Here is a 13,414-nt window from a genome sequence, read left to right as displayed (position 1 = left end):
ACCTGGAATCTTTCCCATTCAGGTAACTTCCTGCTTCTTACTAGGGAGGCAAATTCTGAGCAATCTTCTTAACCAGTGTAGTCAATCAATAACACGCAGTGCAGATAGCGTTCAGTATGCTAATTATTATGCTAATAGCAGCTAATATTCATACATTACCAGGTAAAGGAAACGCTATCCTGCTCAACCCGGAGCTTTTCATGAGTTCTGGCTGCTTTAAGTGTCGCATAACACTCGTGGCTTGTTGGTAATAATGTGCTCTGGTTGCCAACATGGTCAAGTTATAACAGTGGCTGCAAGGTGGCTCGGTGGTTAGCACCGTTGATTCGCAGCTAGAATGTCGCGTTCGCGTCCCGGTGAGGACACCCGGGATCTTTCTGTGTGGAGTCTCCATGTTCTCCCCGTACAGCATGGGTTCTCTCCGGGTTCCTCCCACACAGTCCAAAAACATATTGAGGCTAATTGGTGATTCTAAATTGTCCGTAGGTGTGAATGTGAGTGTCTCTAAGTGTAGCTCTACTGTGATAGACTGGCGACCTGTCCCCTGCCTTCACCCTGAGTAAGCTGGAATAGGCACAAAAGATTCTCTAATAAAAGAGGACATGACTGTAGTCTGAGTGGTGGCCTGAATTGAACTCTGAGGGGACTGAGCAGGACTGGTAGCTGATGGTGGCTGAGCAACCTGGGAGGTTCAATTTGAAACCTTACAGGGAGAAGACTGATTTTCAACAAGACTGCAGAGCACTTGTTCGGGCTGACCTAATAGTTGGCTAGAGTCTAATGGACTGCAGGAAAGGGGAAAGCTCGGTCAGTGTTATGTTCACTGTCTCCTCAGTTCATTCTTGCTGGACCGTATTGTCACAGGAAGTCAGGGACAAAGTGCAGACAATGAGCACAACATCCAGAATTTAGTAAAAGGTGTTTATTACTCCCTGACACAGGTATCCTTACTCAGGTGATGATCCAATCTGCGAGGTTCACACACATCCACAGGGAAACACTCACTCAACAGAATCATGCCCACAGAAAGGGAAGGGGAAAGGAGGGAGAGCTGCCACCTAAGCAGAGGCGAAGGTGTCGGGCATGACTAAAGAAGAACCCTTGTTTGTTGTTCTCTGAGGGACTTTCAAAGTAATTTGTTTTTTGCATACTGTACCACAAGTGAATTTGAGTTTCTGACCTCAGTGCATGATTAACTACATCCATCAAACATCCAGGTCTTGGTCATAGTTCACTTTTATAGCCTGTTTTGATGTGCCTGCCATAACTCATCTTATTGCTGATGCTGTATTTTATCGGCGCATATTCTTTGTCCACAAACACACACCTGCATGTCGCATGGCTACACTTCAACACAATCAGTTAATTAAATCCATTCATTCATTTATACAACCTTTATCTGAACTCAGGATTACACTGAAGTAGAGACCTCACCAATAAAATAGCTGAGCAAAAAAACCAGCAACAAATCCTGGACACCTAGAAAAACAAATAAGAAACGTAGAGTTAAAAACGGCAATACAAATAATAAAAAAGGAAATTAGCAGAAAAAAATTAAGCCCAACTATAATAAATGTGAATGAACTAAACTGGAAATAAAATCAGATGAAATAAAGACAGCAACAAAGTTATGTAATGGGGTTAAAAAAACAAAAAACAGTAAAGGCCTTATCTGATATATAACACAGTGTCTATACGAGATGGAGGACCACCTAGCATTACAATGATCAGTGTTAAGAAATCTTAGGGTCTGTGAGTTAAAGCTGAAGTGTGCATGAATAAAATGTCACCATAATCCATGATCCCCATATTTCTAGTTAATGTGCTCAACAGTTCAGTGTTATTACACTTAAAGGTTGCGTTGAACAAATTCAATACTTGCACTCTGTGACTCTCTGTACTATTGTTAGTCATAACTTGATGATATCTTAACAAATTAAGTATACACCGACATATATCTTGGACACTGTGTGGTTCTGATAAAACTGGGGATAAAAGAGGTCAGGAAATGTGGAAGGATAGGGAGGGGCTGGACTTTCAAACACATCTGAAAGTGAGTCTACTCTGACGAAAAAAAAGAGTTATGCAACAACAAAAGAGGGAAAAGAGCATACTACACCAGTCAGGGAAACAGTGGAGTCAGAGAAGCTAGGCAGAAAACGAGCAGCAATCAAAAAGCCACCTGATCCTGAAAAGGTATGTCTGATGTCAAAATCAACCTCTTTATTTAGTCATTTTATCGTACAGTGTGTTTTGTTTTCATGCCGTTTGCGTCATGTTAAACGTGTAATGCTGAGCTCATAAGAATGCGTTTGTGAATGGAGGTGTTTGAAATACATGAAAGACCTATGTAGCTTCAACTGCTTTTGCAAACCTTTGAAGGTTTTCACCCCTCTTTTCCGCAGTAGGCACAACACTTTTTTTCATGAGACAACTGTACTTTTGAGCTGTTATATCTTTGTTGTCTCTTGTCTTCTTTTAAGATGAGTGGTTGTTGAAACCGTGTAAGAAAATCCGACTTCACTATCTACAATGTACAACATGGCTTTCCCTTTTTTTACCCTATCAGTGATCATATATTTGGATTCATTTCTTTGCTTGATTTATTTATTTATTTATTTTTAAAGATGGATGCACTTGCTCGACCGGAGATGTTTGACTTCCAAGGAGTCTCAATGACCAATATTTTCACTGACAACTGGGAGAACCTTCAAAAGTTTCAGGCCAGACCAGATGATATTCTTATTGCAACATACCCCAAAGCAGGTCAGTCCATAAACATGTGTAAAGGACTTTGTAGCTCATAAAATGAGTGTATACAGAAAAGGGTTATGATCATCTTATTCTCCCTCTCCCTCTCCCTCTCTCTCTCTCTCTCTCTACATATATATATATATATCTCCCCCTCTCTGTCTAGGGACCACATGGGTCTCCCAAATCCTTGACCTGTTGTGGTTTGGTCAGACGGAGCGTCAGAAAACCTTGCCTATCCATGAAAGAGTGCCTTTCTTGGAGCTCCACATCTTGCCTGACATGTCAGGTTATTGTTATGCAAACCCACAATGTTTTAAACGAGGCCTCAAGCTCATTTAACCATCACTATACCTTTATTTTGACAATGCTGAAATGATAATGCCATTTGCCATTTGTCATATTTCTACAACCCAAGTATTTTTCAGGATCAGGGTTTTCCTTACTCCATCTTTATCTCTTCATACAGGAACAAAGCAGGCAGACACTCTCCCCACTTCCCCTCGACTGATTAAAACCCATCTGCCAGTCCAGTTTGTGCCAAAGTCCTTTTGGGAGCAAAACTGCAGGGTACAGGAGCTCCTTAACTGTTTGCATTATCTTAATGTATGAACAAAGTTAATGGATAATGCTGATGTTGTGCAACAAACCAGGTTCAGAAGCCTATAGGAATTATATTCCATTTAAAGGAAAAAATAGACAGCAAACAGAAACATTAGAATTTAAAAGTATGTCTGATTCTGGTTATGTATGAAGTGTTTTCTGCTTCTATAGGTTGTCTACGTCGCCCGCAATGCAAAAGACAACATGGTGTCTTATTTCCACTTCAATCGCATGAACAAGCTGCAGCCACCTGCTGGAGACTGGGATGACTTCTTCCAGCAATTCATGAAAGGAAAGAGTATGTATGAAATACTATGATACATATTTTTCTCTGTCCATTTATTCCACATTGCTTTAAATACTACTTTCTTGTATTTTTCTGTGGCCTCAGTGGTGTTTGGGCCCTGGTACGACCATGTGAATGGCTGGTGGAAGAAGAAGCAGACATATCCAAAAATTCATTACATGTTCTATGAAGATATGATTGAGGTAGTTTGGGATTTTTTTTGACTCTGTACCAATCAGGCAGCTTTTCTACAGCTTTCCTTTATCTGGCAGTAATGCAGAAATGATATTTGACCTTGTGCTTCCAGGACACTGGACGGGAAATAGACAATCTATGCTCCTTTCTTGGTTTGTCTCCTTCAGCTGAAGAGAAGAAAATGGTATTAGGAGGAACGCAGTTTGACAGCATGAAAAAGAATCAGATGGCCAACTACTCCACGATCGCAGAAATGGATTTCACAATTTCTCCCTTCATGAGAAAAGGTATGGTGGACAATAATGTGACACAAAGGAAAAAAAAAAAAACTGACATTCCACATTAAGTAAAAAGACCTAACTGGTGTGCTGTGGTTCTGCAGGGAAGGTTGGTGACTGGAAGAACCACTTCACTGTGGCCCAGAATGAAAAGTTTGATGAAGACTACAAGCAAAAGATGAAGGATTCCACAATTCAGTTCCGTACTGAAGTATGAACAGGACCAGATACACTGTCTGTATGTAAAGACGAGTCCGTGACTGACTAGAAGTGGCATTGCTGAAGAGAAGCAGAGGTATTCAGGGATTTATTTCTATTTTTGTAATTTCATATGAATTAAAGCTGAAAACTATGTATTATGAAGCACAAAAAAATCAAAGTGAATATTTCTGTCAAAATAGAGAACATATGTCCTGTAACCTAAATAAGCAATGATGCAATAAACCAAAAAAAGCTTTATGACTGTAAGCTATGTTTACACTGATACTCTTGGATGAACATAACTTTTGTATGAGAGATAAATTGAAAGGAATTCAGGTATATCCATATTTTTTCACATCTTGTATTTGTAATAAAACAACAAGGGCTCATTTCTGTTGTACATTCTGTTTTCTTCTGTGTGGGACATTAAATATCAAAAATCAGGTATAATGAACTGAGACTATTGACTTTTGTACTTGATTTGAACTTCCTTGCCACCTCAGAGCGGAGGACGAGCATGGATATATGAGAACTTGTGATGCAGTGTCTGCCATAACAATGGCAGGTTATGATCGACTTTTCCAGTTTGATCCTTTTGCTTTTGTATTTGATTTTGTTCTGTGTAAACAGAAAAGAATTAGGATGAAGTTGGTATATCCAGCATTTTACAAATAATGGTTTAATGATATAAAAACAAAACAAAACCAAAAAAAAGAACCACTTCACTGTGACCCAAAATGAAGAGTGTGATGAACACTTCAAGCAAAAGATGAAGGATCCCACACTTTAGTTCTGTACTACAATCTAAACTGGACCAGAAAAACTGTGTGTGTACATTAAAGGTTCATCACTGATTAGATGTGGCATTTCTAGAACGTGATAGAGGTGTAAGGTCTTACTTCTAACTAATCTTATATGAATTTACTATCTAGGACCACACCATCAAACTGAAGCTTTATGTTTGTTGGATACAAATGAGCGTTGTGTTGGTGACGACTTCGATGAGCTGATGTGGTGTGGGAAAATGCTTTGTCAGGAATCAGTAGAGTCTCCCAGGCTGGCGTCCCCCTAGAAAAAGGAGAAGACAGGAAGAGGAGGCACCTCAAACTCATTTACTGCTGACAAATGCAATTCTTTCCTTTCATTCTTCCAATCAAAAATTGACTCCATTTATAACTCCCTATCTGCCTCCCCTACCTCCCACGTCTCCCCCCCCTCCCCACTCGACTCCTATTATCACTTCTCCTCTCTCTAATTTCTCACCGATCTCCCCAGTTGATCTGACCAAAATCATTGCTACCATGAACTCCTCCACCTGCACTCTCGATCCCATCCCATCCATTCTTGTTAAACACTGTCTCCCCACCATTTCTCCACTTATCATTAAAATTGTAAACTCGTCCCTTAACTCCTCCTGTCCCTCATTCCCTTAAATTGGCTGCCACCACCCCCATCCTCAAGAAATCTGGACTCAATCCTGACAACATCAGCAACTTTCAGCCCATATCCAACCTTCCTTTTCTCTCTAAGATTCTGGAAAGAACTGTTGCCTCCCGATTACAATCCCTTCTCCACATCACTGGTAATGCCCTTGCCTGGCTAACGTCATATCTTGCAGACCGGAAACAGTTTATCGATATTAATAACTGCTCTTCCTCTCCTGCCCCCCTGCCCCAAGGTGTACCCCAGGGTTCAGTGCTTGGTCCTCTCCTTTTCATTCTCTACCTCCTCCCCCTTGGCCAGATCATTCATCATCATGGTCTCCATTTCCATTGTTACACTGATGACATCCAGCTATACATTTCCACTAAATCTGTCAATTCCCAAACCCATGCCACCCTCTCAAACTGTCTCACTGATATTAATTTCTGGATGCAAAATAATTTTCTCAAACTTAACTCCAGTAAATCTGACATTCTCATTATTGGTCCCAATTCCCTCAACTCTACAGTTCAAGATTTCCATCTTTCTTTTGATAACTCCTCCCTGTCACCCTCGCCCCACTGCCGTAACCTAGGGGTCATTTTCGACACCAAACTCACCTTCACCAAACACATAAATTCTGTTACTAAAACAGCCTTCCATCACCTAAAAAACATCGCCCGCCTCCGCCCCTCTCTTTCCCTCCCCGCAGCAGAAACCCTCATCCACGCCTTCATTACATCACGCATTGATTACTGCAATAGCATCCTCTTCGGTACCACCACCAACCTCCTCAATAGACTCCAATACATCCAAAACTCTGCCGCCCGCCTCCTCACCCACACCCGCTCCCGAGAACACATCACCCCTGTTCTTCAAAACCTTCACTGGCTTCCCATCCCATACTGTATCAACTTCAAAATCCTTCTACTGACCCATAAACCGCTCCATAATCAAGCCCCCTCTTACCTCAAAGACATGCTCCACCCCTACACCCCTTCACGTACCCTCCGCTCCAAAAATTCCAACCTCTTGATCGTTCCCAGGACCAAGCAGTGAACCTGGAGGGATAGGGCCTTTTCTGTCGCCGCCCCCACCCTCTGGAACTCTCTCCCACAACATATTTGAGATGCCTCAGACCCAATAATATTCAAATCTAAATTAAAAACCTCATCTGTTCCGTTCCTACTTCAAATTGTGAACAGTATGTGTGGTGGCTGGGTCACTCAGTTGTCCTCATTTGTGATGTATTACAGACGAACGTGCTGAAAAGGTGCAACATTACAGCTCCTACTAGCGAGTTACACCAGTAAAAGAATACACTATTAGACGGATAAAAACGAACTAATCATGAGGCACCAAAAACGAAACTTGCAGTTTAGCTGGCAGCAACAAGGGGAGGGCGGCTGGGAGAATGCAGGCGAAGGAGATGCATGGCTGGAGAGGTCCAGTATTGTGTGTCTTCGGCTTATGGTGTGCTTTGGGGAATGAATGGCAGAAGACCGGGATCCTGACAGTGAAAACAACTTGAGGTAGGAATCCAATGGAAAAATAGACAGAATAATTGGTGAGGTTCAAAAGCCACAGTATTAGAATTGTCCTGTCCTGAATTAAGTAACTGTGTGTAGTACAACAGTCCAGCATCAAATGATGAACAAAGCCCTTGTTTTATGGCAGATGACGGAATCCAGAGCAGGTGAATCACTCCCCGTCACAGGTGTCCACGCTCAGCTTATTATCCATTCAGATCTGTTATGGGCAGGGCGGAGACTCAAGTGCAGACAACAGAGACATGGTAGACCAAGGCAATTTAACAATTTATTACTCAAACAGAATCCAAAAAAATATAATTACAACCAACACCAGGTACTGACTGGCTAGGAAGAAACAAAAATGAATACTAACTCAAAGAGCTCAACTAAGTGCTGAGATGGAGAGGCAGACTGAAAATAAAACTAAAAGAGCTCAGGAAAATGCTGAGTATGCAAAAGAAAAATAAATTCAAACCAAGGGCGCTCAGACTAAAAAATGCTGAGAACTAACAGAACAAAAGGAGCTCAGACGAAGTACTGAGAGAAAACCAAAACACTAAACGACTAACAAAAAGAGCTCAAAGCTAAATGCTGAGAAATCAGACAGACTAAACAGAACTACTGACGAAACTACTCACTGACTGACAAAGAGCTAAACAAAAGGTGAACGGACGAACTGGAAAAACCTACTAGTCAATGACGGCCTTAATGAATATACTAAATGCAGTTGACAGAGCGGTGGCGCCTTAACTGGCTCAATACAGATGGAGAACTGGGGGCAACGGCTGGCGGCAGAGAGAACCGGAGAATGGCAGAAACCAGGAACCAGAGCAGAAAGGTGTAGTGCTGAATATGGTGGTGGATAGGCGGCAGATGGTGAGAGATGAACCGTGATGAGTGGATGGTTGGTGGTTGGCAGCAGATCCGGCAGGGTAGCAAAAAGTCAGGAGTTAAAACGAGCAGAACAAACTGACGGCTAGACAATTGCACAAGAAATACTAACTGCATGGTACGACAGTCTGGCGTTGGAGCATCGTCCGACCGCAGCTGAAATACCGGTAGCCAGAGAGGTTGCAGCTGAAGCGGACCAATCCTGCGGTGCCAATCAGCTGATTAGAGATGAGAAACACCTGTCTGCATGCTCCACCACCAGCCGTGCCTGAGAGAGAGAGAGAGAGCCAAAGAGGGAGGAACAACAGGAAACAGCCGCCACTAGTCGGCACCAGAAGTCGAGGGCATGACAAGATCTGCCCAGGTGGAAGCACACATGCACACACCTCACACACGCCCTCAGGGAAAAGGAGGGAGGTGGCTGAGGTGGAGGGTGTGGCAGTGACACTGATTGACTTTGTGACACTAAAGATTAATTGCGATGTTAACTAACTTCTCAAAACTTTTCCACAAACACATCCAGTTATTTATCCAACAGGATGATAACACTTCTCTAGGAATCATTTGAGAGACAAATTCCTGTGTGACATTTTTCTTTAACTTGGACAAGCTTGCTATAACAACAAGGGAGTGGACAAAATACTAAGTGGGTGTCGCATGCCTCAGTTAAAGCCGTTGGTGAACAAAATAGGGAGCAACAAACAAATGAGAAACAACAATCAAAGGACATATTGAGGGATTGGTGATCTTCACCAGGTAGACCTCCATATACTCAAAAACTTATGTTTTCTCTTATGTGGGGTTTAACACCTGCTTAAAATGAAATATGGAGCTTATCAGAACAGATTTGCAAATTAACCAATCTCTTTTCTGTCAGTAAAGATGATCTGTGGAAGCCACTTTCGAAAGAGTTTAATGCAACTGCCTGTAAGAAACTGAATAGTCATGAACAGGTAACATTAGAAATCATTTGCATTAGTGTGATTTACCCAATACCAGGGTCTCAATGATTTCTTGTTACACCGAAAGCTGGAAGGCAGTTCAGAACTTCCAGGCCAGGACAGATGATATACTTATTGCAACTTACCCCAGAACAGGTCAGTCCATCACCATGAGCAGGATGTGTTTTCTTCTGATTTGATGCATGTTGGTGAACATCTAGAGTATATAAATATTTTTTACATTTTCATCCCTCTGTCTCTTAGGGAATAGATGGCTCTGCTACACCCTTGACTAGATGTATTTTGGTCAGACATCTCCAGAGAATCAGGAATCCATCCCTATTTATACCAGAGTGCCTCTTCTGGAGGTTGTTGTCACTGTGGAGCAGCCAGGTTGAATCATATTGCATATATCACAAATGTACAAGCACCTTTTTAAGGTTTATCCTTCAGTATACCACGTCCATGAATTTCGGCTTTTTACGGGATTACTCAACTCTTGGTGAAGGGAACAGAAGTGGCCGACAAGATGCTCACATCTCCTCAAATCATTAGAACTCATCCTCCAGTCCAGCTTGTGCTAAAGTCCTTTTGGGAGCAAAACAGCAGGGTAATGTAGACTTTGTTATCTTCCTTGATTTCAAATAGTATAATCTTTAATTGAATGCTGGTCTGTAGATAACTTTGGTGTTCTTTTTGTGTAGATGATTTATGCGGGCCCATTGCCAAAGACACCGTGGTGTCCCATAATAAAACTCCTGGTACTACCATGTGAATGGCTGGTGGAAGAAGACAAAGACCTACTCAAAACTCCATTACATGTTCTATGAAGATTGCCTCAAAAGGTTGTGCAACAAAATATTAAGTTAAGGGTACCATCATTTTTATCCAGGCCTGTTTCATGAGTTTATTTAAAAAAAAAATACTTCTGTTGAACCACGGTTCAAAACCAATGCCTGATTTTCATTGCTCAATTTTCATAGAATTTTTGTTTCTTATTACTTTTGTCAGAATCAAGTTATTTTTGTGACCATTGTGGGTTTTTCTTTCATTAACCGAGGGGTACCAATAATTTTGTCTACGTGTGTACTATATAGTTTCAGGACTGGTGTCACAAAAGATATATTTTAAATACAAACTACAAACTACAAGTTGTCCCCGTCGAAGTAATCCCCCTGGAGTCTAACACACTTTCCCAGCCTTCTCTGCCACGCCGGCATGCACTCCTGGAAGGACTCTTCCAGGATCCTTTGCAGCTCCGTCGTCACAGGCATCTTGATGTCGTCTACATCTTCAAAACGGGTCCCCTTGATGACCCCCTTGAGCTTGGGGAAGAGAAAAATCCCACAGTGCTAGGTCGGGTGAGGAGAGAGGTTGCTCTAGCACGGTGATGTTCCTCTCAACCAGGAACGTTTGGATGCTCAGGGCATTGTGAGCAGGTGCGTTGTCATGGTGAAGCAGCCACGACTTGTCCTACCACAACTCTCGCGTTTTCTCATGCACTGAATGAAGCAAATGCTGCAGGATCTCTTTGTAGACGTGCTGGTTGATCGTCTGAAGGAGAAAACTCACAGTATAGGTTGGAAGTATATTCCTGGAACTTTTCTGGCACACCTCGTGTATTTGTTTTAAACCAAACCCTGTTGCCTTGGGTGGTGTGAAGCCCAGGATGCAGCAATGATGTCCTCTCAAAGTAGTGAGGAGGAATGCTTTGGTAAAACATGCAGGGAGGGGAGCATCGTCATTGGAATAGCTGCTTTAGTGAAAGAGCAGCTATTTTTGTATTTTTGTACAAAATCTTTGCATAAAATAAGTTTGTATTAAAAATGAAGGCGAAGAAGAAGAAAGAATATTCCACACCTGAGGGAGTTTAGGGAGTGATTCTCAGTTACATACTGACATTGATTTGGTCAACGTACAGCCGAGTGCTGGGGTCGTTCCTCTGACCTCTCATTCTCTTTTCAAAGAGACACACTCGGACACAAACACACTTGAAAAGAAATTATTTATTAACAGGAACAGAAGTAGCACAGCTACCCTGTATGAAACACAAAAACAACTTTTTGTCATAATTTGCCAGCATGGAGGTTGATGTTGTAGGGAAGGGGATTCTGAAAACAATAGCACAGAAAGAAATGTGCAAGAGACCAATTGGAGACTCTTCACGTTGAAACTGTGTAGCTGAGAACACCTGAGATCTCCATGTTTTGCTCTTGTTGTACAATGGACATATCTCACATACTATAAGCAACAGTCAGCTTGTAACTCTGAACATAAAACACGTAAAAATGTTGAAAAAATGATTCAAACATAAGCAACTAACTGATCATTAACAGAACATTAAGATTAATATACAAATAATGATTACCAAAGGTTTTTCAGTTGATTTCACCTATGAACTAAAACAACTCATTTGCAGCGTTCAATCACAACACTTCAGGACTCCATCATGCCCAGTCAGGAATTTAACATTCAGTGTGAAACTTCAGTATAGAATTCTTCATTTTCTGCTTGTAGACCTCATCAAACTTTTCATTCTGGGACACGGTGAAATGGTTCTTCCAGTCCCCGACTTTTCCTGGACAAGCAGAGAAAATCGTTCAGGTCATTTGATCACATCAGTGATAAACGGAATAGATTTTAGCAGAAAATCTGAAAAAGAAACTTCTTTCCTGAACACACTTTTTCCACAGTACCTTTTCTCATGAAAGGAGACACCTTCTGGTTCATCGTTGGGACAGTGGAGTAGTTGGTCATTTTATTTTGTTTCATACTGTCAAACGTCACTGAGGTCCTTAATTTTTCTTTGTCTTCAGCTGAAGGAGACAAACCAAGGAAGGAACACAGTTGGTCCACCTCTCGTCCTAAGTCCTGCTCACATTAGAGAGTCAAAGCATCAGCCTTGTTGTGACCAAGTCATCAGAGATATAGTACAAAGCAGTTATTATCCTGAAAATCTTTGAAAAGCTGTTATTTATATTTTAACATTTCAATACAACATTGATTTCTGTCACTCTTCTAGAATCAGTGAAAGCTAAAGGAGAAATAGTTTGACATTTTGGAAATTTACTTGCTGGTTTTCTTGTCAAGAATTAGAGGAAAAGACTGATATAATCCTTGAGTAAAAAGGAATGTGCAGTTGGTAGAGCTTCATTTTTACTTACTGCCAAAATAACAAAATGTAACATTACAGAGTTACAAAGTCAACACACCTAACTCATCAATCTTATGTCGACGCTTAATATTTGAAGAGGATATTAAAGCATATTGGTTTTAGTTCTACTCAACGCAAATTAGCATGAAATTCTTAAAAAACCAAAAAAAAAAACTAGAAATGTAGAAGTCCTGCCTGGTTGCACTGGGACAACAAGTCTGGCTCTGTTCAAAGATTTGACAAATTTCAATAATTTCAATCAGGCCAATGTTTACTTGAGTTTCCACAGTGACAAGCCAACAGAACATGTTTCTGTTTCCCTCCTGTCAGCCCTTATGCTAAGCTAAGCTAACTGCTGTCTGATTGTAGCCTTATATTTAACAGTTTGTAAACTATTCCTCTTATCTAATTCTCTGCAAGAAGATGAATCAGCAAATGCCCCGAAATTCAAAGCAATTTCTTTTGTAATACACCACATGTAGTCACCTGACTCAAATCTTCATAGAACATGTAGTGAATGTTTGAATAAGTCTGCTTCTTCTCCCACCAGTTGGTCACATGGTCAAACCACGATCCAATCATCACTGGAGCAACACAACAGAACAGAACATGAAAGAGCATTTATAAAGGTAATGAGATATGAGGGGAGGTCAAAAAGTTCATAGAACAAGGAATATGTTGCAGCAGCAGACCATGCATTGTACTACTATATTTCAATATAGTCCCTATTCACCTCAATGTACCTAGTCCACTTTTCATTCAGACTGTCTCTACCTTTAAAATAGAAGTCTTCAGTTTGGTCCTCAATCCATGCCTCTGTTGCAGCCTTGAGCTCATCATCATCAGCTCAGCATCATCATCCACACAAATGTGGTTTCAAATTTCTAAACAGGTAATAATGACTGGGGGCCGGATCTGGACTGTAGGGTGGGTGACTATGTTATTCGAACTTAGGTTCGCAAATAGCAGCTTTTGCAATTCAAGGCTTGAGCACAGGAGCATTGTCATGACAAAGCAATGCACCTTAACTCAACTTTCCCCTCCGTTTTTTTGCTTCATTAGATCTGCATAGTAAGCTCCAGTGATAGAGCTTCCAGCAGGTTTATAATCAATCAACAATACACCCTTAGAATCCTAAAACACAGTGGCCATGACTTTGC

The 13,414-nt window shown here is 41.2% G+C and overlaps 2 protein-coding genes across 2 annotated transcripts in view; one reads left to right on the top strand and one right to left on the bottom strand.

The window, feature by feature from the left end:
- Positions 1-2,142: 2,142 nt before the first annotated feature.
- Positions 2,143-4,703, top strand: LOC103362967 (cytosolic sulfotransferase 2-like). Its single transcript, XM_008289520.1, has 8 exons — positions 2,143-2,196; positions 2,628-2,766; positions 2,918-3,040; positions 3,221-3,321; positions 3,526-3,652; positions 3,746-3,843; positions 3,948-4,122; positions 4,218-4,703. The coding sequence occupies exons 2-8, from the start codon at positions 2,628-2,630 to the stop codon at positions 4,328-4,330; spliced, it is 876 nt and encodes a 291-aa protein (XP_008287742.1). The 5' UTR covers positions 2,143-2,196; the 3' UTR covers positions 4,331-4,703.
- A 6,384-nt stretch (positions 4,704-11,087) lies between these two features.
- Positions 11,088-13,414, bottom strand: part of LOC103362984 (cytosolic sulfotransferase 2-like) — a 4,714-nt gene continuing 2,387 nt past the window's right edge. The window contains exons 4-6 of the mRNA XM_008289548.1: positions 12,741-12,838; positions 11,797-11,971; positions 11,088-11,678 (exon numbers count right to left, since the gene is read on the bottom strand). Coding sequence (XP_008287770.1) covers positions 11,566-11,678; positions 11,797-11,971; positions 12,741-12,838 — 386 coding nt within the window. The 3' untranslated portion in view covers positions 11,088-11,565. The remainder of the gene's footprint in view (positions 11,679-11,796; positions 11,972-12,740; positions 12,839-13,414) is intronic.

This window comes from Stegastes partitus, unplaced genomic scaffold, assembly GCF_000690725.1.
Source record: "Stegastes partitus isolate 25-593 unplaced genomic scaffold, Stegastes_partitus-1.0.2 Scaffold620, whole genome shotgun sequence".
In the NCBI taxonomy this organism is placed as follows: domain Eukaryota; kingdom Metazoa; phylum Chordata; class Actinopteri; family Pomacentridae; genus Stegastes; species Stegastes partitus.
The sequence above is the reverse complement of the archived record's forward strand: the minus strand, read 5'-3'. Positions and strand labels throughout refer to the sequence as shown.

Coding starts and splice junctions, on each gene's coding strand:
- LOC103362967 (XM_008289520.1), top strand. CDS start 2,628: ATGGATGCACTTGCTCGACCGGAGATGTTTGACTTCCAAGGAGTCTCA. Junction 3,041..3,220: donor CATCTTGCCTGACATGTCAG/GTTATTGTTATG, acceptor CTCTTCATACAG/GAACAAAGCAGGCAGACACT. Junction 3,322..3,525: donor TTTGGGAGCAAAACTGCAGG/GTACAGGAGCTC, acceptor CTGCTTCTATAG/GTTGTCTACGTCGCCCGCAA.